The sequence below is a fragment of the Musa acuminata genome, chromosome BXJ3-2 (assembly GCF_036884655.1).
Source record: "Musa acuminata AAA Group cultivar baxijiao chromosome BXJ3-2, Cavendish_Baxijiao_AAA, whole genome shotgun sequence".
Classification (NCBI taxonomy): Eukaryota; Viridiplantae; Streptophyta; class Magnoliopsida; order Zingiberales; family Musaceae; genus Musa; species Musa acuminata.
Window position 1 is genome coordinate 30,521,971 of NC_088350.1, and position 27,563 is coordinate 30,549,533.

The 27,563-nt window shown below is 40.3% G+C and overlaps 4 protein-coding genes and 1 long non-coding RNA gene across 7 annotated transcripts; 1 reads left to right on the forward strand and 4 right to left on the reverse strand.

Moving 5' to 3' along the window:
• Positions 1-4,812: 4,812 nt before the first annotated feature.
• On the forward strand, positions 4,813-7,500 carry LOC135631193 (transcription factor bHLH68-like). Of its 3 annotated transcripts, none has more exons than XM_065138664.1 (8): positions 4,813-5,241; positions 5,486-5,786; positions 5,974-6,057; positions 6,212-6,277; positions 6,415-6,480; positions 6,715-6,765; positions 6,843-6,893; positions 6,974-7,500. In XM_065138664.1, exons 1-8 carry the CDS (start codon positions 5,027-5,029, stop codon positions 7,112-7,114), a joined length of 975 nt encoding a protein of 324 aa, XP_064994736.1. In that variant the 5' UTR covers positions 4,813-5,026; the 3' UTR covers positions 7,115-7,500. The 3 variants fall into 3 exon arrangements, with proteins under 3 accessions (XP_064994736.1, XP_064994737.1, XP_064994735.1); XM_065138665.1 differs by having other exon boundaries at positions 4,814-5,241; positions 6,978-7,500; XM_065138663.1 differs by lacking the exon at positions 5,974-6,057 and having other exon boundaries at positions 4,834-5,241.
• Positions 7,501-10,067: 2,567 nt separating this feature from the next.
• On the reverse strand, positions 10,068-13,324 carry LOC135631916 (sulfite exporter TauE/SafE family protein 3-like). The gene is made up of 12 exons (XM_065140034.1): positions 12,974-13,324; positions 12,728-12,887; positions 12,371-12,571; positions 12,214-12,278; positions 12,105-12,132; positions 11,936-12,018; positions 11,776-11,862; positions 11,633-11,686; positions 11,313-11,534; positions 10,808-10,901; positions 10,558-10,698; positions 10,068-10,436 (listed from the first exon to the last, which is right to left on the reverse strand). Exons 1-12 carry the CDS (start codon positions 13,184-13,186, stop codon positions 10,351-10,353), a joined length of 1,434 nt encoding a protein of 477 aa, XP_064996106.1. The 5' UTR covers positions 13,187-13,324; the 3' UTR covers positions 10,068-10,350.
• Positions 13,325-16,815: 3,491 nt separating this feature from the next.
• On the reverse strand, positions 16,816-19,235 carry LOC135630900 (uncharacterized). The gene is made up of 3 exons (XR_010494168.1): positions 18,165-19,235; positions 17,961-18,038; positions 16,816-17,883 (listed from the first exon to the last, which is right to left on the reverse strand). It is a non-coding gene; the product is annotated as an uncharacterized LOC135630900 (long non-coding RNA).
• Positions 19,236-21,436: 2,201 nt separating this feature from the next.
• LOC135631219 (large ribosomal subunit protein eL37z-like) lies at positions 21,437-22,369 on the reverse strand. Its single transcript, XM_065138702.1, has 4 exons — positions 22,231-22,369; positions 21,990-22,125; positions 21,788-21,889; positions 21,437-21,689 (listed from the first exon to the last, which is right to left on the reverse strand). The coding sequence occupies exons 1-4, from the start codon at positions 22,231-22,233 to the stop codon at positions 21,646-21,648; spliced, it is 285 nt and encodes a 94-aa protein (XP_064994774.1). The 5' UTR covers positions 22,234-22,369; the 3' UTR covers positions 21,437-21,645.
• A 318-nt stretch (positions 22,370-22,687) lies between these two features.
• Positions 22,688-27,516, reverse strand: LOC103975468 (serine/threonine-protein phosphatase PP1). Its single transcript, XM_009390437.3, has 4 exons — positions 27,061-27,516; positions 24,436-24,995; positions 23,954-24,160; positions 22,688-22,949 (listed from the first exon to the last, which is right to left on the reverse strand). Exons 1-4 carry the CDS (start codon positions 27,242-27,244, stop codon positions 22,935-22,937), a joined length of 966 nt encoding a protein of 321 aa, XP_009388712.1. The 5' UTR covers positions 27,245-27,516; the 3' UTR covers positions 22,688-22,934.
• Between the last annotated feature and the right edge of the window lie 47 nt (positions 27,517-27,563).

Here is a 27,563-nt window from a genome sequence, read left to right on the forward strand (position 1 = left end):
AATATCATTTCTAGACAAGCCTAAAAAGATCTTTAGATCAAAATTATCTAAAACCTTTGATCCATCATCATCTGCTTTACTTGTCAGCAGCACAACTTGTCCTATAAATGGAATAGATAGAAGAAGGAACTTCATGAAAATATAATAATAATGATAATACTATTACAAAACAGAGTTGAAACAGTAATATTTTATTGATGAAGCAATCTACCGACAACTCTCTGTTAGTTTCCGGCAGTATCTCAGATGACTTTTTCTCCTTTTTCTTATTTTATGACACAAAATACATGACATCCTATCCCTCTGTTAACAAAAAGGGAGGACAAATATTTGTGATAAAAGCTAAGAAAGTGAAAAAGGGAAGCATATCAGATCTGAGCAAGAATTTTTTTTCCACATAGAAGACCAAAAGAATGTGGCAAAGAAGTGAGATTTAAAGAGGAGGATTCCAAAGTTTAATTAGGATAAAAACACACCAAAATCAGGGATTTATGTAATCGAAAGAAAATCAAAATATATAAGCCAATACCACTCCAAAATCTTCTTCTCCTCTTTTGGCATATACTTGTGATTTAAAAATGTGTTATTGGTTGACAATGTGATCCATCAATTAATTGCTTGTGTTTAGGTTGGCCTAATCGATTAGCACAAAGAGTGGCTGCTCTAAGCTAGCTGGTCTATCAGTGGAGCCATTTGCAGCAACATGAGGGGAAATCATTAGGCCTAAAAGCATGCTAATCATAATTTAAAGCAGGGCATTAATGTATAATTGTCGGCATAAAAAGAAGCTTTACGCCCGACATAACCTCGATTAAAGCATAAGGATGTCGGTAAACATATCGAATCCGACGGCTGAGATTGTACGGTTCGCATCGATCGAGCCATTAATTTATTGGAATGAGGGATTGCAACTCAAAAATTCTCGTAGGCTTACTTGGAAGTATTATGGTCATATCATGGATTATTATTATTGTATTAGGTGCTCATCGACAGCTGAAATCTAAATTGGTGCTCACAGTGCTACCAGATCTCAAATCTCCAAAAGTATACAGTATTAGCATGTTTAAGCTGTCGAGTGTGCCGCTACTGCATGCAAAAAGTGAAGAACAATATTTTTAGGGTAGGCTGCATAAATCAATAAAGAATTATTTTTTTAGTTAATTTTTATTTTTAATTTTTTTGACCTCTCTTCATATCACTATATTAATTATTTTATTATTTATTAAAGCAACATGTAATTATTCAACACTCAGATATAATAATTATCTTTTAATTATTAATACAATCTCTCTAATATAAGACTTTTGATTTTATTTGATACTGTCATATCAGAAGAGGAAAAACTTTTGCAAATGTTCTCTTGAAACATTGGCCCCCAAAACGGAAACACATGCTCATCTCCCCATTTGATGCTCTCTGCCCCCTCGCTGTGGGCCCACCATCCGTGCGGTGGGATCCATTGGGTCCCACACGATAAACTCGCCGGCAAACAAAGCAGAGAAGACACCGTGGTCGAACAAGAGAAGGCACAGCGAAGCCAAGGATTCAATGGCGTGCGTATTCTACGGATTCAATAATGGAGATCGGCGGTGCGATGGATGGACTTACCGATGGTGGGCAGCGCAATCTGGAGCAAGATCTGGGCTATCCCATAGGAGCACCAAGTGTTTGTTGAATTGCGCAGGTGGAAGGAAGGTGGCCTCCTTGTAGGTGGGTTGCGAAGCAGAGGCCTCGTCTTCCTCCTCCTTACGGCACCCATGCGGCGGTAGCAGTGGCTTCTCCCATCATTCATTGATGAGACAAGGCTTTGTTAGGTTCATTGATTGGGCCGAAGCGATTCATGGTTCGTTGATCGGGCTTAAGAATGGGCCTTGAGTTATTATCAAGCTTAAGAATGGGCCTATCGCTGAGCCTCATATTGGGCCCGATGTAGGTTGCAATTTCTGTGTCTGGTCTCGGATTGGGTCAATGAATGCTCGTCAGATTTGGTCACGATTTCTGATTTCCAGTGGGCCCCGAGCTCGGGTTGAGCCTATGTGGCTCGTATGTTTTGAGCCTTGTTGGGCTTTTATCGGGCCTTCTATTTACCTTACTTCGAAATGGGCCAAAAAAGTACTTTTGGGCCGATGTGACATTGATCGAGAAAAATGAAAAATAAGACACACAAACCGTAAAAGCCTAAAATTGATATTTATATTCATTTAGCCAACCAAGGCAATGCCAAATTCATAGCATGTACCTCATAGTCTCAAATAAATAGCAACACAATCTAATCGCCATCTCAAGAATGGCCACATAACAACGCTATGTGTAGGAAACATGTCAAACGAACAACCACGTCTCGTCGTGTTACCATCAGCTATTACTTTCGGCAGACATGGCAGATCGCATGCCATTTGGTGGAGCCAACATGCATTCCACCACGTCCTTCTCTTTGTCCCCTCCAATTCCCAGAGTTTTATCTGCTTTGAGATTTGCGCAGGTCTCGGTGGGCATCATTAGAATCAGCCCTGTCAGGAGCACAAACCCTAAGTTCTACGCTGGCTGGCTGATGAAAAACTCGTAGCTGACTCCAACATGACTATTGCCTGATAAGATTTTTCCTTGGAGCCATCCGTGACTTGCAGGTCATCATCACCAATCATATCACCGTTGATCCTGAGGAAGTCAGCTCATGATCCGTAGCTAAACATCAAAACCTTACATCAGTATTCAAGGAAAAGGCATCATTAACGAGGAGAAAGAGTTACCCGGAAAGATGGATTAATGAAGACTTCGTGTAGACTCGGATGTGATGATGCTTTGAGGTCAAGAAGCTCTCAAGTGCTAGAGAACAAAGTGGCAGTACAAAAGTCAGCCTTAATCCGTCCTCTGTCCGCTCGAATGACGAGCACGCCTTCAGATTTTAAATGGAAAACCCAACACGAAAGGTGTAGGGTCGGGGACAGACGCATGGAAGGAAAGTGTTGTTGATAGATTGATGAAGAGATCTGCATAAGAAAAGATGAAGAAAGAGCCATACTGTGGTCCTTTTGGTGTGTAATTATCACCTTACGTAACAATCACAATTCCTTCTCTCTCTCTCTCTCTCTGTATTGAGTCTTTTCAGTCTATAAGAAGAAGAAGAAGCTACAGAGATTAACCATATGTAGGTTATGGATAAATGCTGTGGTTTGCGGGCACTAACAAACATCAAACAAAGTGCAGCAATAGAATCACATCTTTCGAAGCATATCATCATGATCGGTAAAGCGATGCCTACTAATATGTTGCATTACGTCTCATCTTGTTGCAGCGCAGGTAATGGTAACGGAGTAGCAGCTAGCGGGGACTGATGACACGCCTGTGATGAGCGCATGACGTCCGAGACTGCAGCATCAACTAGAAGCTGGAAACGAGCAATGAGAGAAGGGGTGGGAATGGGAGGAAGAAAGGGGTGGTGGAATGATTACGATCGGACATGTGTCCGTCTGCGTGCGTGTGTTGGAGACTAGCATCGACCGAGAACACAGAAGAGCTGTTCGGGTTGATAGATAGGGTCAACGTGTTCATTTCTTCTATCAGTTCAGCCAGCGGACGGCAGGCACGCGAGACCCCACCATTCCCTCCTCTTTTGCCTTTTCTTCTCCTACCTCTCAGCTACACTGTTCGTGTGATTCTCGAGATCAGCATCATTATTTCCCTACGCTATATATCAAAGAATCCCGTAGCTCTCTCATAAAAAACCTTGTAGGCTTGGCTTCTTTCTGCCAAATCTAGTGCGGGGGAAAGAAAACGAAGAAGGGGTGTTTACATCAAAGCAGTCCAACGAATGATGATGCACAGGAACATATATGTTCTTCCATACATGTGAGAATGATTGAGCCATCATGATTACAAATAGCTCAAGTCAGATTCAGAAAATTGACTCGATCAACATTTAATCACCTTTGTTTGACATCACCGAACCATAATGTTTCTGCATAAATGCTCAAGCTACGACTTGTATATCGTGCGAGATGGTTCTAAGATGAATGAATGAAGGGGAAGGAAGCCTGGAAGGAAAACCTAATGGTGCTATGGCTCTTAATTCTACTAGTGATACTTCATCTAGGAAAACTCAATGACCATGAAATCTCAACTTGTAACTCTTTAACACGAGCTGATCGAGGAGTCATTACCACCATTATGTCTCTACAACTCGTGGCCATGGGATGGGGGCACATAACATACTTTGTCCTTTTCGGATGGTAACTCTTTGCGACCTCCAGGTTTCTTCAGGTTCGACTCCCCAGTAAGAACTTTGGAGCTGCCAAAAGTGTGTGATTGGAACCCTCACAACTCACCAAAAGAAGGAAGAAGAAAGCGTGGGAGGCCACATGTTGGAGAGGAATATTGGTGAGAGGATGAAGACAAGCGAGAGGAGTGCTGCTTCCAGGAAAGAGTTCAAAGGAAAAAAGCAGTATGTGGGAAAAGTGGGCTTTGGAGAGGACAAAGATATTGAGCATGGTAGGGCATTTAATTAGGAACCATTCTCTCACAATTAACCTGTGCAGTCTAAAACCCATCCCTAACACAGGATTTAAGGACATTGTTTATGCACCCAAGAGAATGTTAGAAAGCACAAAAGAATTGCATACACAAATTTCATGATGCGGGTGAGGATTAATGCATGACACAAAGTGGAACACAACATAACACCTCCCAAGTCCCCCTACTGAGCCATCTTCTTCATCCCCACCTTATGATAAAGCAAAAGAAAGGGGGAAAGAAAAGGAGAGGAGGATCAAAAAAGTGAGCAAAATTACTGAAGAAGGGAAAGGAAGAGAAATAATAAACAGGTCACTTCTTACTCCATGTACTGAGATTCCTCCTCTACAGAGGCCTTTGCTTTCTTCTCCAAACCTAATCCATAGGAACAAAAGGAGCAAAGCTTCCAAAGGTTGACTTGGAGTTGTAAGGAAAGGTTGTAGAAGGAGCGAGAAATCTGACAAAATAAGTGAGCCCAAAGAGTTCAGGCATCTGTGGAAGATTGTTTCAGAGCCCGATGGTGCAGCATACGATGGAGGGAAGCACTAGTTGTTGGAGCATTATAAGGCCACATCCTGAGCATAATTCCTCTCTCCTATCCTCTTCTTCTTCCTCCTCCTCTTCATCTCCTTCGGTCCACCCTCAGTACTTACATCCCTCCAGTATGCTCCCATTAATGACCGTTTGCCATGATACCCAAGACCTGCCGGAGTCATGGAGTCAACTCCTGATGTAAAACTCGTTCTCTCTCTCTCTCTCTCTCTCTCTCTCTCTCTCTCTCTCTCTCTCTTGTAATTTTTCTTTCAAGGTTCGTAAACAAAGAGATTTTTGTCAGTTGCAGGAGGGATTTGAATTATATGATGAGATGCCCTTATGGAATTTCAATTTTCTCTTCCACTTCATCTGATATTTTATGCATATCTAGATCACTTGTTGCTGACACTTCCAATGATCTTTGCCTTTGGCGATCTTTCAGGGGAGGATATGTGGGGGACGAAGAAAAGTACATCTCGGCACATCTCCAGACTAAAATGATAGCTAACTGGGAAACCCAGTTATTGTGCCCATCAACAGCTGGACATATGGCTGATATGAAGCAAGAACACTTTGGTTGCCATGGGATTGAAGATGCACAGGAATCCAAGTATACATGGAATCAACTTCTGCAAACTTTCTCTCCTAGATCTTGTGTCCCGACTAGTTTCAGCAGGAACATGGTGGACTTCTCAAACAAAAGATCAGAAAGAGCGGAGAATCAACCAGAGAATCCATCGGAGGTGAGAAATATCTAGCATGTTGTTCTTTCAGGAGTTCTTTGTTGCTCTTTCTTACCACAATTGCTGGTTATAATGCAACAATAATACATTGCTCATCAGAAATCCTCATCATAACTTTGTCCTGGACTTCAACTTGTTAATGGCACTGTTCATGAAGCTAACCTGTTCTAATTTTCCATTTTTCAAGTGCAACGGCACTGCAACTGGTGCAGTTGTCAAGAAGGCTAGGGTTTTGGGCTCCTCCTCCTCCACCTCTCAATCTGTTTTGAAGGTTGCTTTCGACTGGCATTTACTCTCTAAAGTGGACTCAAAAGCATGCAGAATAAAATGCTTGACTGTTAACATATTTATTCCCTTTTATATCTAAACTGAAAGCAAGATTTATCATCAGAGAAAACTAGTACTGTTGTCATGCCTGCTTTCAGGTGAGGAAGGAGAAGTTAGGGGATAGAATAACAGCGCTTCACCAGCTTGTTTCCCCTTTCGGGAAGGTATCACCACACTTTGTGGGCAATGCACAGTATTTTACGGTTCCTATCCGCTTTAATGATGAAAGCTCTGCTTGTCATCCATTTCTCTCGATTTGGTACTCAAATGAACCAGAACTTACATGAGCTTCCCTTCCCAGACTGACACTGCGTCTGTATTGCTTGAAGCCATTGGCTACATCAGATTCCTCCAGAGTCAAATTGAGGTCTCTCTCTCTCTCTCTCTCTCTCTCTATCTATCTATCCAAGGAAGAGAATAGCTAAACAAAGGATATATAGGGTGGTCTGAGAGCACGCAGTTAAATCTGGTGGCAGAACAATTGTAGTTTTATGCAGTATCTTTTACTTGGTGGTGTCTTGTAGTGCTCTGTGTTTGTCTTGGAGAGATTTATTCTCTGTAGTCTCCTTCTCGCTCACACCCTTTCCTTTGTTTCGTGTAGGCTCTGAGCTCACCGTACTTGAGCAGTGGATCAGGGAACATGAAGCAGCCCGTGAGTAACTGCGATTCACATTCCCATTTCCCTATATAATTAATTATATGGGCTGAGGTTCTACTTTCCTTGTGCAGTTGTCGAATGAAGGTGGAGTGAAGAGAAGAGAAGGAGGACAACCTGATCAGGTACTCTTGACTTGGAAGCATCTAATTCTTCTGAGATGTCGAAGGAGTGATTGATTTCCTTGTATTGTTGGTGACATTAGGAAGGCAGTGATGAGGCACAAAAGGACCTGAGGAGTAGAGGACTTTGCCTGGTTCCAGTTTCCCTCATCTTGCATGCCGACGAAAGCGATGCCGGGGGAGACCACTATTGGGGGGCGCCGACGCTTCACGGGGCTTTCTGATGGACGCCATGCTTGCTTGAAGGTTCTGCAGTTGACGTGCATATCATCATTAGCAGTCACTCTGTTGGGAACTGAAGGCTGATTGCTCATGATAGTATGCAGATGTGTGGAGAACCAGCAAAGCATCACATATAATAACGAGAAACCCCTCTTTGGGAGTTCCCATCCTTTGTTTAACCTCTATAAACTATGTTTGAGATTGATCATTGGTAAGTGTTTCGAACGCCATCCGGATGCAACTATATATTAGGGTTTAGATGGTCATCTCTCCCAGAGAATTGCCTGAAAGCTTGAGTGTTCTCATGCTTGGAACTGCCCAAGTTTTAACATGGACGAGGTATTGCATTGATGCAGAAGATCATAGTATTATTTATGCCCTTTCTGTATACAGTTCTTCCTCTTTCTGTTTGCAGGTATTCAAATCGATTCAAAACTGATTAATCCGATTAAGTTAATTAATTTATAATTTTAAAGTTATTAAAAAAAATATAATTTTTAAATAAATCAATTCGATTTGATAAAGAGATGCTTAGTCCAATTAGATCAGCACTATGAAATTTGTTCTATGTCATTTGTAAAATTATAGCATTAAAATTAGGTTAAATTGAACCTTTGCATCGATTTGATTAACCGATTTGAGCTAGTTAAAGACTAGAGATAGTAAACTAGGTCATCGGATCAGTTCAGTTTAGTCCGAACCAATTAATTAAACTAAATTCGAGTATTCTCGGATCAAAACCATTTATGACTTCATAATCGAACGAATAATGAATCGATCAGGTTCGAACTAGTTCTCGACAAGTATATGTTAATGTATTGAAGTATTTTTATTTCTTCAATAAAGCTTCTTCAATAAAGCTTTTTCAATAATTGTTCTTATATTCTATTCTTTTCTTCATGGTATCAGAGCAGTAAGAAAAGTGAAGTTTTGTTCTTGTCTTTGGCCAACGACCAACGTTGTTGAGAAAAGCGAAGATTCGCCTTTATCTTCGGCCAGTGACCAACGCCGCTGCAGCTACATTTCTAAGAGGCTCCACGACCAATCCTTATCTTCCTCACCGCGGTAGCCTTCGCTGCCTTCGTTGATCTGCCAACAATCGGTGGACTTAAGGAGAACGAAGGGAACGCCTATGCCCTCACAGCAACAACCCGTGCCTTCACAGCAACAGCAATCACAACGTATCCTTATCGGGAGCATGGGGCATGATAGAAGAGGAAATCTCTCTATTCTGTTGAGAAAAATCCTTTATTCTATTGAGGGAAATCTTTTCTATAAATAGGAGAGGGAACGTATTGAAGCATTTTCATTTCTTCAATAAAGCTTGTTCACTTCTTCAATAATTGTTCTTATCTTCTATTCTTTTCTTCAGTATAGTTTGAATTTATTATATTTTTTCCCCTTTAAGCATCCTTAGTTCTTGATTTTCTCAATCCATTTTATATTCCTAGCATTATTCTTCAACTAAAATTTGTAATTTCTTATGAGGTAAAATGAATATAAAAGATGAGAAAAGTCTGAGAAAATAAAATTAACTAGCAGAAAAAAGAAGAAGGAAAAACCATGAAACAAAGGGCTATGACAGTGTCTTAAATCAGTCACTGATCCTATAAATTTGAATCCTTTTAGAGAACTTCAAAACATCTGCACATTCCTTTTCTAAGTTTGTCCGAGCTTTAAACCTTTGTGTAAGCCTTTCTATTGTTCCAGCACAAGATACTTGCAGGTGCCAATGTCTACAAGATCTATGTAAGTCTATCATACATAGCTCTGTAGACTAAGGAAATCCACCAATGCAGGTGATATATATGGTTGTAGCTGTGTTGGATAAGACTACAATTGTCCTTTCTTTCTCTGAAACCTTAGACAGAGAACAACAACTCATCTTCATTTTTTTCTGCTTTGATGTCTCAGTTCCAACAGCATGTTGACATAGTTCATTTGGTAGACTTACATATGGAATTAATTTAAACTACCAAACATGTAATACCTGTTCTTATAATTGTTTTCCTTTTTCTTTTCACCTTGTAGTATGTCATCAAAATGATACTTGTAAAGTTAGTTGTCTAGTGCACATTGGTTAAAGTCAACCTAAAGCTTACTATTTGGGCAGTACAAAGTGCATTATTTAGTGGTAACTATCAACTGATTTGTCTTGAAATGGGCAATAAATCTTATTTAGTGATCTATCTAAGAAGTCAAAGAATATGATGGTAGGTTAGATGGCTCTTTCAACTGTGTACTGCAAGCCATCATGCCCCTTTCAAATGGGGAATCTTTGACATCACCTATTTCTTAATTATGGCTCCACCAAATAATTGCTGATGGTATATACATGTTGAATCATTGGCTCCAATTACCTCAACTTTTGATGGTCTTGCATCCTACCTGAGAACAAGATCATTCTTTGGATCTTCTTGGAGACTCAATGATGCCACCACAAGTTTGATGTTGATATATATAACTTTGGTGAAAGATGCAGTGCTGAAGGATAATTCATATTGCTGCATACATTGATTCTTTACATTCCACATCTTCTGTTTATTGCCATGTACATTAGATAGCAATTTTGATTTCTGTTGTCATCAGTCACTCATGATGAACTTTTCTGTGCAAGTCCTGTTTGCCTAACTCAGATCAGACAACCCTTGATTGCATCACAAGAACAATATACTAGCTGCAGATAGACAAAGATAGCTGATGCCACTGCCAACTCCACATCATATAGATTGGTTCTTGTTTCAGCAAGATTATCTACTTGATACCTAACACTTTATCATCCATTATGAATCCCATATAATATGGGTGAGAGATCAAGAAATCACTATCAGTGCTGACCCATTTCTGATAACCTTCATCATCTTCATGGAAGACCAAATTACATCTGCAGCAAGATTGTTTGCGATGAATGTGAACCTCTGGAATTCTCAGACTGGAATTTACTCATAGGAAATATGATGACAACAAAGACAAAATGGTGAATTCAATAACATGCAAAAATATCATTACAAATTAGATTACCGCGGAAAAGACGATCACAAACTACATATTGTTGCTTAAGATAAAACCGAGACCTGCTGCATAGAGTCCGACTAAGAGGACTTTCAAAAACATGGTACAAAGTGTATTTTCCGAGAGATTTATTGAATGCACAGTCACTGAGGTTCTTCTGCCCATAGGGTGATGGAAAAATATTCCACTGATTGCCAACAAACTATCTCCATGTTCACTTTTGATACTACACCTCATATTTGCAGAGATTCTCGAATCCCATGTAGCCGTGGTGCTGGATCTTTTGAACCATGTTCGAAATGCCAACTCCACCTGTTGAGTATCGGAGCACAAAGTTTCAGCATAAAGAGAACAACAAAGAGTGCAGAGACTATGATCCCTCAACTCTGATATCGGAAAATGAAGTAGATGAACAAGGGAGATTTCTCCTTACCCAGAGAGACAGCACTGACAAAGATTGTGAAAGCAAGAATGAAGATGATGAGAGAAGCTCTTCCCAGTATATCAATCAGCCTCTTGACCACATACTGGCCTACGAAGGCAGCAACTAATGCCACAGAAATAAAATACAGTGCTGCCAATAATCGAAAGTACAATTAGGGTCAGACTAGTGCAATTTTTGTGTGCTGTATGCTGAACTCAAGCTTAGTAACTCGGTGCAAATGAGAAGTGAGCAACAGTACCATATGGGATGGGGAATCGCTTCAAAAGGTAATACTCCACCACGGACATGGATGAAGAGAATGTCATCGCGAAAGTTGCAGTGGCACTCGAGACCTGCAGAAAGACTTCGAAATTGAGATGTGCTTGAACGAGATGTAAGCATGTTGATCCAGAAATGATGAGTATCACATTATCCAATGTCGACAGAATTATGCATTCCTTAAATGTATATTTCAACCAATGTCATAATCTTCAATCGCAAATCTAATTAGACATATGTTATGACATCAACATCGGAGCCGCCATGCATATTCTATACGCTCTACACTACCTAAATTTTTCAATCTGATTCATACACTCCTATAGAACAAGAATTATATTGATCGATCATAATTATCAAATGGAATCTTCAGAACAATTTTCTCCTACAGGTTATCATCGGTGCAATAAAGAGCAGCTAGAAATTGCGATTAGCAATGTCGGAAATCACAAAGAGAACAGAGAAAGAACAGGAGATGCGCGAACCTGGGGAGGAACGCCAAGCTCCAAGAAAACAGGGCCCAAAACGAAACCTCCACCGAGGCCAAGCAATCCACCAACAACACCAGCAAGGACACCAATTGAGCAGTAGAAAACGAGCTGAAGAACTGTGAAATTTGTTCCTTCGTCTCCCTTTGATGAGATTACTCTCTTTCCTCTGTACAAGCTAACTGCTTCATATCCTGACACTCCCAGTGATACCGGGATCTGAAAAGTTTTTGGCATTATAGATGTAACTATAGAATTCAGCCACAGGCCACCGAACGAAGTAATAGTTGTTATAGAACCAAAGCATGGGACTACACCTGAAGAAAGTTCAGAATCCAATACCACGTAGAACAGGTCGATGTGTAGTTTTGCTGAAGAGAGAGGAACAAAGATGCATCAGTCATCGATCACAACATAACATCATGGAATTGATTATGAGCCTCACAACAGAATTGCTCACCTTCAGAACCTGCAGGATGAGGAAAGACACCCACACAAAGCAAAGAAGGCCAAGCTCCTTCCAGTAGACATTCTCCAAGACCGGAACCTGCAATGTTTGTTTCGATTATGTTTGTTTCTTGTTGTATATGGTGCCACTGGAAATGGTGCTGCCTATGTACCACTCGCCGTAGGGCTGCCTTCTCCTTTGTACTCGTACTCCCAGGGCCAGAAGGAAGAGCGCTGTATTCTACTTCTTCCCTTCCTGCTTGAAATAGACGGGCAGGCAATTAGTCGTGATGATTTGTTGCCTCTGCCTATGTGGAGTTACAGGAAAATCGATCTGCTTACCATTCGATTCTTTGAGCATCGCCGCCTCCTACGATTCAGAAAACATAGATTAGTTAGGATGCAATCGAAGCAGCAACAATGAACGATTGTTTAATGAGCTAACTGGCACCTTCTTCATTATGGTCTCCTTCTTCCATGTCTCAACACCCTTCAAGAACGCCTTGGTTGACGTACCTATCAACAGCGCCAGAAACCCTTAAGTGCCTAAACCCAACACACACTTCTGCAACGAGCGGAGTCGCATGGCGAAGCAACGACTGAGTTACCTATGAAGAGGATGATGAGAAGAATGGTGACCATCCAATCGGCGAAGACGACGTTGAAGATGACTCCGATGCTGATCCCCAGCATGAGCATTGGCTGGAAAAGCAAAGCCAGATCGTAGTCGATGATGGGCATGTCCAGGGTCGGATGCCTCATCTTCATGTTGTACCAAACCGTGGATCCTGCCGCACCCATGATCATACCTGTAGAAAATTTTCAGAGATAAATCAGAGGAACAGGAAGCAGAAATTACCAGCAAAAACATGTTTTTTCCTCTTTCGATAAGCTTCCATAGAAGTTTCAACGAGGTGTATATGCTCGAATTTGGCTTCATGATCTCAATCGGTGCCTGGTCTTACATTTGGATATAGCAGTGGAGGACTTGGCGTCGAAACCAATGATCAGCGTCAGCATGGGAACATAAATCCCACCCCCGCCGACACCACCGACGCTCCCGAAAGCTGAACCCAAGAACCCGATGATGGATCCGACGACGATTTCCCACCCAAATTTCATGTCCTTTAGAGGAGTAACAAACATTTTAAGCGACTTAATAGCGATGAAACAGAGAGGCCACAACAAGAAGAAGGCGTAAACATCTTTACCGGCCAAACGTGTTGGTAGGAGGATCCATCCGACTGCCACAGGAAACCCACCACCTTCAGCAGGTAATCGGACAGCCCGACCTCCTCCGCTTCAACAGCTTCAGCTGCCACCGCCTCAGGCCTCAGTCCACGGTCCGCCGCCACCGCCGCGGCCGCAGCTACCGCGACCAGCACCGCCGACCACAGCCGTCCGCTTCGCCACTTGGGCTCCATGTTCCCTCTCTATCAAGAACTCCGGAGATCAAATCCCCAACCACGTCTCGCCCAACTCTGCCCGTTCCCGTCAACCAGAGCCGGAGAAGGGAGATTCCGGATTCTGTGCAGAATGTGGCTCCGAATCCGATAAAGGCCTCGACTGGCGAGGAGGCAGCGCTGCTTTTATGACTCTACGGTACGTAAATGCCCCTAGCAACGGCAGTATTTACGGGCACGTAAAACAGTGGCCAAAATTGCACTAACGTCATCATTTTCTTTTTGTTACTTAGCCTTGGATGCTTCGTTTACCAGTAAAAATAATTAAGCCTTGGATCTTGATTTAAGAACCGTATATTATGATGTGCATGTCAAGATCGTGATCACGTACCGAGGTGATGCAGTCAGTATACAATGATAGCTGACGAAGCTTCAATGAGATGGACCAATTTAGATTCATATCAGCAAAATAAACTATATTAAGAGAAGCCACCGATCGCGATACATATTATATATGACAGTGCTAATTTGGCTTTCGCAAACCATGTTCAAAACATTTGACCCACTGACGCTGAATCGACATAGTGAAGTAAGGAGATCCCCAGGATTGGTGGTACAATAATTGGTAGCATTGTTGTGCGTCTACAGTAACTGTGGAGCACGCGGAGGGCTTGCACGTAATTTTGGGTGAAGAGTGGGGGCAGTATAGGGATGATAGAAATTCTTTGATTGGTTGCCTCGCGTGGGAGGCGGGTTAGGCCTACAGAGCTCCCAATGATTGCGATCACGTGCCATGCGCGTGGGAAGCGACCGAGCCACGTGAAGCGATAAGCGTCGACGGAAATCCACCGCGCGTGTCTGCTGTCGCAGCCGAGGCAGCGGTCGGGGGATGTCGCATGTGGTTCGACGAGTGGGGCCCACGAGAGACCTATCATTGGGGCTGGAATCCTGAAACTGGTCGGGGCGAGACAGGCGATCGCGGACCTCATCATTGGTTCCGGAAGCTGATGGCTTTTGAGGCTGCAGCTTTCTTCACCATCTCTTGTCACCTCTGCGACGGAGCAATGTTGAATGGTTGTTCTATCGAAGATTTTTCACCACATGATGCTACCATTGGTTTCGATCGTGGCTGGCTCCTCAAAGGTAATTGTCTTAAGAATAACCCGTAATTAATGCATTTTCATGAAAAGATGAGATGAGTGATTAATTTTGTGACTCAAACTTTGACCATCATCTGATTGCGTGTATTATTTGGTGTGTTCAGTAGAGATTGATAGGAGAAGGCAAGTACCTCGACGTCCAATGACATCCTGCCACAGGTCTTGGAAAGAGAATCGAGCAAAAAATATGGTCGAGTGGCTTCTCCACATCTTCATATTCTTTCTCATCCATCTGATTGGGATTGTCTCATTTTCTTTTTAATATTTCATCTGTTCAAAGGTGGAATTGAAGAAAGTTATATGTAGAGAGACAAAAAATATTCTTTTCCTTTTTTCAGAGAAGAGTTAATAGTATATATATATTTATATGTATAGGTATATTTGTCTCAAAAGAATCACTTTTATGGGATTTAGAGTCACAATAAATAGGTAACCAATAATTCTAGCTAATTATATAAGCATTCAAAGTTGGTATCTGAATTCATCACAGATCAAATTGACAAGTAATTAAACATATCCATTATAATTTTGATAGGCAAAAAAAGATCGATGTCATAGTTAGAGAAGCCTAAAACAAGTTAAACTTGTTCATCTCCAATGCTTACAAAAGGACAACTTTTGCAAGCGTTGCAATCACCAATCTCATCATTAAAAGAGCAGTATAATTCGGTAAAGCAATATGAAAGGGAGAACCCACCCCCCCCTTTCCCAAGTCCATGCATGTCGAACATGGATTCAATGGGAGTGCAATCAATCGAGTCCCACCAAACTAATGCATGTGCAAACCCATCTGTCTAACTTTTATCTTCCCCACACTTTTACTTTCTACGACTCTATGACGAGGGAAGAACAGATGATGTTAGATTCATATCAATTTGGGACACGAATGCCCTCCTCCGATTGCAAATATCATCCATACATGTATATATATTCTCGAGGCTATTTTATGTGGGTGGTGAGAGATGGGATCCGAATGGTCTACATTTCTTGAGAGCCACGCAATTGGCGTGCACATCCAAGCTCGATAGGAACCTGAGGGTTGACGAAGACCACCACAATGGGTGCTGACGGCCATGAGAGTTGATAAGAGCTTATCAAAATGGTTGTTGTGGACTCTTTATGCCCATACTTCGTTTCTTTCTTCACGACGCCTAAAGGGACGCGACCCAAAAGAGATTCACATGCAACATTTAAGCTCATCACTATCAAAATGCATCCAATATATATATATAAATAATTGATGAAGTCAAGTTGCAAAATTAGTAGCAAAAGAGAACATTTTTCGACCGTCAATAATATAAAAAAGCAAAAAGAAAAAAAAGGTATTAATAAAAGAAACTGAATAGCCTCCCATTTGATCATACGAGATATGATCTTAATTTACATTCTTAATGGCAACTTTCTATGTTCATAGAGCATATACCAAGGATTCTTGGGACAACAGAATCCAGACATGTCTGTAGAGGCTGCATTCATTGTAGGGTCACAGAAAACCACAAACCTAAGCCCACCTCTTTCTATTCTGGAATCATTTCCATCACATAAACTATTCATCAGTAGGAGAACCAGTAATTGGATGTTGCCAACATGTCATGCTCATCTTATGCTATGGTTCAATTTGTGAGCCCTTTCACATTCATTCATGCTTGTTGGAGATCTCTCTGCATCAAAATAGATACCACAACCATTTCTTTCTTTTCTCTCTTTTTTGGTACCACCAAAATTAATAGTTTGATTCTTCTGATCCGAGAAAAGCTTATAGTGTGTCAGAAAACCCTCATACAACAATTTCATTGTGCCTATAATCGAGTGTAAAAAGCAGATTGGTTTTGTATAAGTATACTTGCCACATACTTGGATTTGGCCCCAAATTACTTTCCAAGGTTCTATCTGGTGCTCAACTCACCCTTGCAAGTAGCTAAATTGACTGAGTGGATTCGCAACAAATTTGGCACCATCACAGGAATGAGGGGAGGGAGATGAAGACGATGGCCAATAATTCACCAAATTGACAATTGAGAATAATTGTCATTGCACACAAGAATGACCACATAAATCAGAGGTAGGCCCACAAGCTGAGTCTTGTCATGTTTCTGGATTTTTCTTTCTTTTTTCTTTTTAGTGACTCTGATGGATTTTTTAGGTGATGTGAACATTGTCCCTTCATGGGTTGGTAGTATGGTTCTTGAATTTTTAGTTGAATCAAGAACATTATTTGAGGCGGATTTAATGTATTTACATTTGTGTATACATATATATATAGATCCTACTGATTACAAATTTGCATGTGTTTTTAATGTAATTTATGTTGATGATCGAGATCACAAAATATAACAGAAGGAGAGTAAAAGCTGAGAATGTTTATTTATTTTAATGGAAATCATTTCATTTTAAATTTAAACTTCGGATAAGCATCTCTCACATCTTCCAAAATACAGATGACAGAAAATGAAGTAAGCATGCTTAAGATACAGAGTCGGAGTCTGATTCCTCCGTCATGCGAGGATGCTTGTTTCATGTATTTATTATCTTACTGGATCAATGCTAAGCTTAGGATTAGAGGGGGAATTCAGGTGCATTCAATGTCTCATCGTGCACCGATCACCGCATGGAAAACGTGGACAGACAACTGCTATTCTACTACTACACTGCTAACATCAATGTCTCATCAGGAAAATGCTACGCATTTAATACGATGGTGTCGTGTAACCATGACACGAGCTTCCGTCTCATCTACCATTCCAAGATCATGATTAGAGTTACACCTCGATCCTGTCTTCCGTCCCTGGGGAAATCAACTCGAGCATTCCCTGTACTGCTGCTCTCTGTCTCTCTCCCTCATATGATGGTTAAAAAGCTAGAGACAAAGATGAGATGAGACCCAGCTCAGCTATATCACGAGAAAGAAAAGGACACCCGAAGAGTGATGTCGACCCTCAAATAATTGCTACGGACATGAGGCCGACACCTCCACTGTTGTCCTCTAATTTAGGCTCTTCCCCGCATTCACTGCAACCTCAGTAATGAATTGCATGGGTTTAACATCCACTTCATATGTTTGTTTCTGCAACAGAGCAATGTTGTTCACATGGTGCGCGTAAATAAAGCCTGAGATGGAAGGAAGAGGAAGGTGTGCACCACTTGTGGCGGCGGCCGGCCTATGCCCCATGGCCGTGAAAGGTCCTTGTTCTTTTCTTGGGAGGCCTCCTTGGAAAGAGGAATACGTGGTGCTCACGCCTCTTGCCTTCCCCACTGCACCGCAGAGCTTTCTCAGTAGATTGCCATTCAACGCTGAGACTGATGAGACGATACGTCTCCTAATCTCGGATCTGCACGTTTTCTGCGATTCTCTGTGTGTCCTCTCCATTTCTCCGGCTTTGATGCGTGGTTGGTTTCTTGATTGCGTGTTGTATACTGGATGTTGACGAGGTGACGCGGCCACGGAAGAGTCGCATCACGGTGGGGCGGCTCGTTCAAAACCAGTGAGGTCTTCTTCTGCACGCAAAGGGGCAAGGCTGGTGCAGGCGACCACGTCTTCTCATGGTCGGCATCGGTGACCTTTGGCACACCGGGAGAGCTTATCAGATTTGAAAATGAAAAAGGGTCTTCTTCTTATCCATTAGGAGAAGCCATACCTCAGTAATGCTGCTATCCTCAACAAGAGAGCTCGTTGTCGTTTCATGAGAGTTTGACGAAGACGAGCACTGTATTTCCTGGTTCAACAAGCTCTTATCATTATGCTTGATGGATCTCACAGGTAAACAATAAAACAGTCCCGTCACAGACGAGTAGCAGTTTTCATTGAACACGAGAGGAAGCTGAGTGTGATGCCGACTCACTTTGTCTTGGTGGGTACGACAAAGTTATCGTTCAGACATGGTCGATTTATGCTCGTCTGGTTTCCCATTTCCTGTTCTCGTTCCAATAATTAAGAGCATATAAAGCTTTCGTCGCAATGTTCTCTGTGTATCCATTCAAGTATTCTATCAGATAATTCCTTCATACAAAAACAATGGGTGCATAATTGTTCTATTACTTGAAAAAAAAGAAAGGAGAGATTGGGCATCAGAATGCATTGCAAACAGTATTTTCTCAAATTATAGTTGCACAAAAGAAGAAAAAAAAAATGCAAATGATAGATTTAGTGGAAGATTTACAACAAAGTTTTGTAAGTCAGCGATACAGTTCTAACAGGGAACTGTCCATCAGAAGCAAGGATAGTCACACACTGCCTTGAAAAACCAGCACAGTAACAAAAAAGAAAGAGCATAAAAAAGAACAAACTTAAACCTTGCAAATTCAAATATGAAAATAATAGAGAAAGAAACCAAAACCCATACCATCGTCCCCACCACCGATCTACCCGCTCATAATTTAACGAGCTAATTATAAATTATCATCCGTAGTTAATTTATCTTTAATATTCTGATCCTTACATTTTAAAAAATTATATTGACATCCATATAATTACGAAAATAAAACATCTAGGTTCATTTACCTTAATGTTATCAGTTTTATCAATGAAAATATGAAAACAAAAGATAAAAAAATAATTTTAACGTTCCAATTGATAGTGAACGATGCCGCTGAGAGCTGCAGAGAGCTATTGTGGATGAGAAAAGTGACGACGAGAGATAAATGTCAGTCTGCATTTATGTCGACTTCGACACAATTGTTGAGTAGCGAAAAAGCCACCAATGTAGATGCTTAACAACACCGCTCGATAATTACATCGACGTCGACGGATATACAAAGCGACCCTCACGTCTCGTCGCTACTCTCCTCGTCCCACTAACGATGTCGTTGTCTGCCACCATCAACTGAAACATTAAAATTATATTTTATTCTCTTATTTTTATATTTTTGTTAGTAAAACAAAAGAAGATAAAATAAATAGATCTAGATATTTCACTTTGGTAACTATAATGATACCAATGTAACTTTTTAAAATATAAGGATCAAAATACTAAAGTTAACTCCAATTTAACATTATTATCAAAGTGATTCGTAATGAAATGGAATGACTAGATCACTAATCAAATCAAAAAATAAATCTATGTGATGAGAAAAAAATCATTCTCCATAAATAATTTTTCACCATATTAATAAAAAATAAAGTTCTAATGTTATAGTTTTAACAAAGAGTTCCCTTGGCAAATCAGTTCATACATGATAGTTACCATTGCAACTCCGTTCTCCAAATAGAGCTTTGAGAATCTTTAGCATCTAACTATGTTGCAAAGATCAAAATAAATGGTAACATAAGTTTCAACGCTATTTAGATCAAACCAGTCTCCATTGTTAACACGTACACTATTAAGAGCAAGATTCTTTTGATGGACACTTTTTTTTTATGGACACTATTAGAGCTTTAAGAATCTTTAGCATATGTTGCAAAGATCAAAATAAATGGTAACATTTTTTTTTAATGGACACTTTTTTTCGACAACCACACTTCCATCCTAGTAATCCCATCAAATAGCTCAAAAATAGCAACATCCAATATTGACCCTCCAAGAACTTCAAAATCTTAGCCAACTCTACAATAATCCTATTATCGTTACCACTCTAGTGAAGGCTTAGCCCAATCTTTCTAATACTCAAAGGATCTCTCATTATATTCATTATTTGCTTGCTTTTGGCTATCCGAGTCTCAAGTTCTTGAAGAATCTATCTTTTAGAATATTTGAAAGTTCACATGGTGATATCAAATCTTTGTTAAGATGGACGATTAGAGAAGATAAAACTATAAAACACAGGAAAAGAAAAAAGATAATAATGAAACACAAAGTACTCAGAAATATGCATTTACTCTTTCCGAGTATATGATTAAAGTACGATAATATTTTCAACTCCACATTTGCCTTATACCTACCATTAAATTTTTGAATAGGCAGAGAGAATGATATAAACCACGTGTAAGATTTTACAGAATAATAATAGAAGACACCAGCATTATAAGGGCCAGGTACAGCTAATTGACATGTACCAATGGTGAGCAAAATGCATCACAGCCATGGCTATTTAAAGCACAACACTAAGAAATATATTTTTAAGCGCACAAATAGGTTCAACAATTTTGGCTCAGGAAGTATATTCTGATATCAGCTCTACTAAAGAAAGATCAAGTGACTCACACTTCAAATAGAAGATGATTAACATACTCTAATTTAAACCCAAATGTGAAACCATATTAAGAATCCTGCTCGATAAAGCTGAAAAAAGTTAACTATAGAACAAATGAATCTAGAAAACAAAACACTGGATTACTGCCCCACTTGGACTGTCAATACCAACACAAAGAAGACCAAATCCCTTAATAATTAGATTCTACATTAGTCCTTACAGGAAAGCAAGATCACAGATACATTTCAAAGACAGTTGTGTTCATTCTAATTTCAATGAATTTCAACAATTATATTGAAAAACTCAAGAAACAATGTCAACCAGTTGTTCCCACAATCAACAAAACCCTAAAACTTCTTGCAGGTCATAATATGTATTTAACCGAGGCATATTATAAGTCGAAACAACTACATACTTTCTCAGCCACCATTCATCTGTGATCTTATCTTTGTACCAATGTACCTTAAAACTATAAAATCTCAAGCAACCCATATTTTAACTTATCAAGCGTATAACCATAACACGAGATGGTTGATGTCTGATTATCCTATATTCATGAACTCATCCCCAATACCATGTAATCATACTCTTCGGAACTATCAGCCACATAATAAATGTCACATATCACCATACCGTGCACCTTCACTTGTTAACAACCTTTAACTATTTGATGCATTAGTGATAATGGAATCATGCTTTATGCTATTTCAGTCCCCACTACAGAATGGCAGAAATACCTTCAGTCCAAACACCAATGACTATAAGAATTATCAAAGATAACAGAAATTAAAGCAATTTAAGTCCCCCAAAAAAGTAATGGTTCATTCCACGAAAAGAAATCATATAGTATCTTAATATTTGTCAAAAAATTATCAGAAGGAGCCAACAACTACAAACTCAATCATCTGAAAGCAGAAAGTACTTGTTGGTAACAAGTTTGTACGTTCACAACTAACAGAAAAGAGCACAGCGAATGACACTGATATGAAGAAACATGAAATTTCAACCACATTACTATTAGGAAAGTTGTAAATCCACAGACAACTTTTTGAGTATCAAACGCAAAATTTCAAAGATCTCCCATAAACAATAGAACTACAGAATTCATTTCCAGCATCCAAAACAAATATCTAAAGTTTGTAGTAGAAGCAAAATATCATAAATAGAAAATTAACTCTTCCCCACGTCTTATGACTACGCTGCAGCCACTGCCTTCTTCCGGGGAGCCGCTTGAGTACCTAACACAATCAAGAACAGGAAGACATCAAACAAATTGCAGGCATAACACAACGAAAGCAATTAAAGAGGAATTTTATGAAATGATCTAAAAGATAACCTTCGCGGAAGTTGCTCTTGAAGCGGCGTGGGACATGGCGGAGGTACCTCATCCTCCCAGTTCCCGTCGTCTTCCTCCGGATCGCCTTCACACTCCAATTATCTAATCCAATCGTACCAATGACTCACAATAAGAGCCCAAATCACAGAAAGGGTTTCTAAAGTTAACAAGGAAAGAAAAAATCGAAGGGTGAATGGAGCACATTTGCGGATCCGGCTGGAAGGATAGCCGCAGGCTCCGCAGCGGCTCTTCTGGAGGTGAAAGCTGCGGCGGCCGCAGCGGACGCAGAGGGTGTGGGTCTTGTTCCGCCGCTTGCCGAAGCTCCCGGTTCCCTTCCCCTGCAATCGAGAAAGAAAACAAATTCCACAGATCAGCAAAGGTTAGAGAGGAATCGACGGAGGGGGGAAGGAAGAGGAGAGATGAGAAGAGGCGGAGGCGTTCACCATCGCAGTTGCCCTCGATAAAACCCTAGCCGCGAGTTAGAGACCGCGGCGTGGGCATATATAGGGAGATTTCAGGTGTGAGTCCTTCCACACCAAACCGACGCTGTGGAGCCTCGATTCCTATTGGGCTTTCTTTAATGGGCCGGACCCTTCTTTCATCTACGCGTTTGTTGACCATCCCATCGTCCTTGGAGCAGGCTACGCGGGTAGGTCCCGCTCCCTATTTCAATCGACGTGCGGGAGATATCTGAGGGGAAAAATTGTTGTAGCAGATGACATACGAATGGCGGGAACGGCACGCCACGGTTGCGCCTCCACTTGGATCACGACTAAAAAGGGATCGAACAAAGGATGCCTCATTTCAGAGGACATCAAAAATTTTCGAAATCAAAGAATTCCGGATATTTTTTCGACAAATAAAAAAAAGCATTCGGATATCAGAGTACACCGAAACAAATGGAGAATTCAACATCAGATGCTGATGATTGGCATGTTGATGAGTCGTAACAACAGTAGTAAAAAGCACATGTGCTAACACAAACAAATAACTTTACACGTTTAGCACTCGGGCAAGTCATAACAATCATAAAATGTATCAGATTCTGTCATCCAATTCCCACCTCCACGAGTGGCACGCAGTCGTCTCCTCCGGCAAAGCTTCTGGGGATCCCAAACGTAGAACCCACGTTGAATGACCTCATATCTCAACCTTTCCCTCCCTGAACAACCCAGAGATAGATATAAGCATCTAAAAGGTCGCAAAGGTTTTTAATCCAAACCCAGATTCCAGTTCTAATTAACCACAATGGTTCACATAAAGAAATAGACATAAGTAGCACCAAAATAAAAATTTGGGGGCATAACCAATAAACAATGTTATCGTAAATACTAAGGCCTTTTGAAGATTCAATTAAGCTCCACCAGCAACGACATTTCGAAAGGCATGGAAGAATGCATGGTGTGGAGTGTGTTCTATGTAAGGAATATTATATACTAGTACTAGGATAAGCAGATGAAGCAACAAACTAATCCAGCTTTCAGAAAACAAATGAATGCCAAAGGTATTCTAAGAACAGGTTGGATCACAAACAAATTTTATAGATCAGGCCTTAAAAAGTTCCAAGTCTATTCCATATAAATTAGTCCAAATAGCAGTAACCTTCTGCCAACCTAGATGATAATCAGAAGACAATGTAAGATTTTCTCATTCATATGATTCATATTTAGGACACCTGATACATATAATCACTGTATATTATTAAGTCAGCTTGCATTAGAATCATTCAACTTTGGCACCCGCTTTAAATTCAAATTCCCAAAATGTTAAGAGCCCAAACCTATCATATAGCGGGAAGAAAAATGAAAAACAAAAATATCTTATATGACAGTTAACATATAAAGATAGCCGAAGATAATGGATCTAATGAGTGAAGATTGCATTCTTTCAACAGCTTTATCTAAGACACTTCACCAATGATGGATTTTGATGCATGAATGATCATGATCTCATTACCACTAGGAGTCTCCATCATCAACAATTATGCAGAATGTAAGAAACAAAACAGTAACATGTGCAAGAGAAAATTCCACTCAAAACCAAATAATATCCAACAAACAACAATTAAAACAAAATATCATGCTCTCGCAGGCATGATCATCCATCAATAACTACAGCATAAAGTCATGACTTTGTGAAAGGCCAATTAAAATTTCTAATTTATACCTTTCTGGGAGGTGTTCCTGGTTTTAACAGATTATTCCCAAACCCCTTTTTCTTGTCGGCTGGTTTAAGAATTTGAAATGAACATGTCAGAGTGTCATCTACGCTCATCATAGCACCAGCATTATCGAATTCCCCACAATAGTTTGGGGCAGAGAATATCGTCACCAGCTGCCGCTTTGCAAAAAATTCATAACCATCTTCCACAACCTGCCAAAAGAGAAACGCTTTATGAATTACAATTATCTAGTTTTGTTAACTCGAAAGAGCAAGTTCAAAACAAGTGGTCATTTACTGAAAATCATTATCCTAGGATTCAGTTGCGTCAACATATAGCAATATGCCATCAGGATCACATTGCTAAAGATACTAGATTGAAAAGACAGCAAAACATGTGTAGCTTATATCAAACATCAATTCGTATTTATTTCAACAAAAAATGGTAAAAATAAAATAAAATGAAGTTTCAAGATAGCACAGCTAACCTGGTGAGCTCGACAGACGAGATCTAGATCATGCTTCTGAAGAAACTCAGCTACTATGTCAGGCCCAAAAGTATAAGAGACGCCTCTATCGTTTTCTCCCCATCCCTCAATATCTTTGTCAGGGTCTGACCATAACAAATCACAAAGAAGACCTTGGTCTGGAACATCTATTGGACGAGCAATATTTCGGATCTGGTCCAAACTATTTAATTCAGGAGATAGACCCCCATGCATACATAATATTTTGTCATCAACAAGTGCAGCAACCGGAAGGCAGTTGAAACAATCCGTAAAAACTTTCCACAAACGAACATTATATCTTCTCTTGCACTCATCATAAAACCCATATATACGATTAATCGAAGCACATTCATGATTACCCCTTAGAAGGAAGAAGTTCTCTGGGTACTTAATCTTGTATGCAAGGAGTAGACATATGGTTTCTATGCTCTGCTTACCACGATCAACATAATCCCCAAGGAACAAATAATTTGCTTCAGGTGGGTACCCACCATATTCAAAAAGCCGTAGAAGATCAGTATATTGGCCATGAATATCTCCTGCAGCAAGAAGAAAGTATAAATTAGTATATTATAATTTATACTCAACGTCCTTAGACAGGCAACTATTCATGCTATAGATCTAAATGGCATCGTAAGACACACACTACACAAATACAGCTCGATCAGGACGAGCGTGCAACTTCTTGTGACATGAACATTTTGTATGGTAATAGCACCAATTAGCCAACACATAAGAAAAAATATCCTAATTAGAATGAAGCAAAAAAGGGCAAACCATGACGTCTTATTAATTCCAACTAGGACAAAATTATGCAGACCTCAAATTCATCATCATGAAAAAGACTGATACAGTTACAAGTTTTAGCACCCCAAGTTAACTAAGTCAAATCAATACTGAAATGGATCCAAGATACTGGAAAAGTAGCAAATGATCACCTAGAATCTTTCCACTCTAAGGTGCTATTGAATGTTTAGCCACCACATATTAATTGCGAGTAGACCATATCTTCTCCATCACATAACAAAAGAAAGGTTGTTATTACCATGATAAGTTCTCACAATTACGATGGCTCCTGTATCAACAGAATCATCAAAGAGCATCTCACAGTTTCATGCTAATATTGGCTTTGAAAATTTTTTATATTCAAAATGGTTTATGCTCCCAATTTTGATAATAAACTTCTAATTTTAAAATTATCAGACAGACTGCCACCACATATAAATCCTTTTATTATGATGTAGATGAATAAAGTTTCCAACTTTGTGTCAACTAAAACCAGTAAAGACCTATCTAGAATAATTCAATTCACAAAATTAATAGCATGTCATAAGAATACATTAAAATAAGTTTGGCATTGCTATCCTACAATTAACACACTTAGGCCCATCTTCTTTAGATTGAATAATATTAGACTAGAATCTTACTAGGAGAAAGTAGGAGCTACACACCAGGTGACAAGATATTGGTTATCTTGGCATACAAGCCAAGTGAGGAGAGAGAACTCTTATCGCACAACAAAGAGAGGAAAAGAGCACGCAGGTCATTCAGCTATGTGTCTATTATTAAGTCTATCTAAAGCTCCTAACTATGTCACAAAAATAATCAAACCTGATTGGTTCTAACAATTAACACCTTTGACTACTCTCAAGCAGTAAATAGTAAGTTTAACTACCAGCATCGAATTCTGAAAGCCCGAACTTTGGAATCCCTTGCATTTTTACATCATTAAGACTACATACCGTCAGATTTTTAATTTTTAACAGAGACATCTATTTGTAATCTTGAATCACCAATTGTCATACCCGGAGATTCATGCACCTGGACAGGCATATTGCTTGTGATCAGTGCTTCTATTTTAGCCTAACCAGTTGAAAAGTAGAATACATTGCAAGTCACGTTCATGGCAAAACTTTGTTCTATAAATGCTCCCAGATGTGCACAAAAAAGAAATGTTCCTATGGTAAATGATGGAGTATTATTTGTAGGAACATGCTTCGGAAGCAGCAGTAGGAACTAGGCACTGAGATAAGACATGGTGTCAGTCACATTTTGCTGCAGTTTGAAAGCAGCAGTAGAAGACGAAACGACCACAAAGACACTAGCTTACAGACTTCACGTATGCAGTACGTACCATGATGCGTTACATCCATTAACACCTAATTACTGTGACTGATCTAGACTCATCAAGATTCTCGAACCATTAGCACCAGCAAGTCAAACTTCCAGCCATCAGCCAAACAACACGTGTCAAATAAAAGAAATGAGTTTGGTCGAGAGTCATTCTTCCACTCAAAAGGCGCTCGATCGTAAAGAACAAAACTAAGTTGACATGGCAAAGCTAACGATAACAAACAATCTAAACACGCGTTAAGCGAGAGTGACAATCATAGCATTAGCATACCAACTACGACTTCGGCTATCAGGGTCAATCAATCTTGGTGCTCGGTGTATTACAAGCCCTAACAAAAAAGTGCTCCGATTCGAAAACGCAAGAAAGCGGAATAGGCGAGAAAACAGATATGACAGAAGAAAAAGATTAACTTTTTTCCTACTCCAAAGTCGAAACCACAGCAAAAAAAATCATATTATTTGCCACTTCACCGCATATCTTGATGGGCGCCTCAAGCTCCAGCAGATTGGGCTGGCTGACAAAGATCTCCTTCGACGCACCACAGAGCTGCCGGATATCTGCGTCCGTCAGCTGCGCGTTCTTGACAGTCCGACCGCCCTTGACCTCCAAAAGCCGCCGTATGATGTCATCCAGCACTGCCGCATCCATCGGCATCAATTGCAAAAGAAGGAAGAAGGGGGATCGAGAATAGATACGAGCTTGACCTCGCTTCAGTCCAGGGACAATCAAACCCTATCGGAGTCTCGTATGGTCAGAGAAGCGATGAATTGAGACGATACGAGAGGGGGTTTGGAGAGGGTGGGGGAGGGGGCCGAAAGAGAGACATCTTCCCGCGTCTGCCAATCTGTTCATCGATCGACCGGAGGGAGAGAGGAGGGGCGACCCGACTCTGAAGCCCTAATTAACACCGTTCCTTCCTCCTTCCCTTTGTATCGCTCACCGCATGCGTTATATAACTATATAACTGCGTTAC

Excerpts from the sequence above, each read along its gene's own strand:
- LOC135631193 (XM_065138664.1), top strand. The coding sequence starts at position 5,027 with ATGGTGCAGCATACGATGGAGGGAAGCACTAGTTGTTGGAGCATTATA. Across the intron at positions 5,242-5,485 it reads TCATGGAGTCAACTCCTGAT|GGGAGGATATGTGGGGGACG; the intron begins GTAAAACTCGTT and ends GCGATCTTTCAG. Across the intron at positions 6,766-6,842 it reads CAGGGAACATGAAGCAGCCC|TTGTCGAATGAAGGTGGAGT; the intron begins GTGAGTAACTGC and ends TTCCTTGTGCAG.
- LOC135631916 (XM_065140034.1), bottom strand. The coding sequence starts at position 13,186 with ATGGAGCCCAAGTGGCGAAGCGGACGGCTGTGGTCGGCGGTGCTGGTC. Across the intron at positions 12,888-12,973 it reads CCTACCAACACGTTTGGCCG|GACATGAAATTTGGGTGGGA; the intron begins GTAAAGATGTTT and ends ACTCCTCTAAAG. Across the intron at positions 10,902-11,312 it reads AGCTTGGCGTTCCTCCCCAG|GTCTCGAGTGCCACTGCAAC; the intron begins GTTCGCGCATCT and ends GTCTTTCTGCAG.
- LOC135631219 (XM_065138702.1), bottom strand. Across the intron at positions 21,890-21,989 it reads TTCCAGCCGGATCCGCAAAT|ATAATTGGAGTGTGAAGGCG; the intron begins GTGCTCCATTCA and ends CGATTGGATTAG. Across the intron at positions 21,690-21,787 it reads CAAGAGCAACTTCCGCGAAG|GTACTCAAGCGGCTCCCCGG; the intron begins GTTATCTTTTAG and ends TGATTGTGTTAG.
- LOC103975468 (XM_009390437.3), bottom strand. The coding sequence starts at position 27,244 with ATGCCGATGGATGCGGCAGTGCTGGATGACATCATACGGCGGCTTTTG. Across the intron at positions 24,996-27,060 it reads GGCGCCCATCAAGATATGCG|GAGATATTCATGGCCAATAT; the intron begins GTGAAGTGGCAA and ends TTCTTGCTGCAG. Across the intron at positions 24,161-24,435 it reads TCGTCTGTCGAGCTCACCAG|GTTGTGGAAGATGGTTATGA; the intron begins GTTAGCTGTGCT and ends CTCTTTTGGCAG.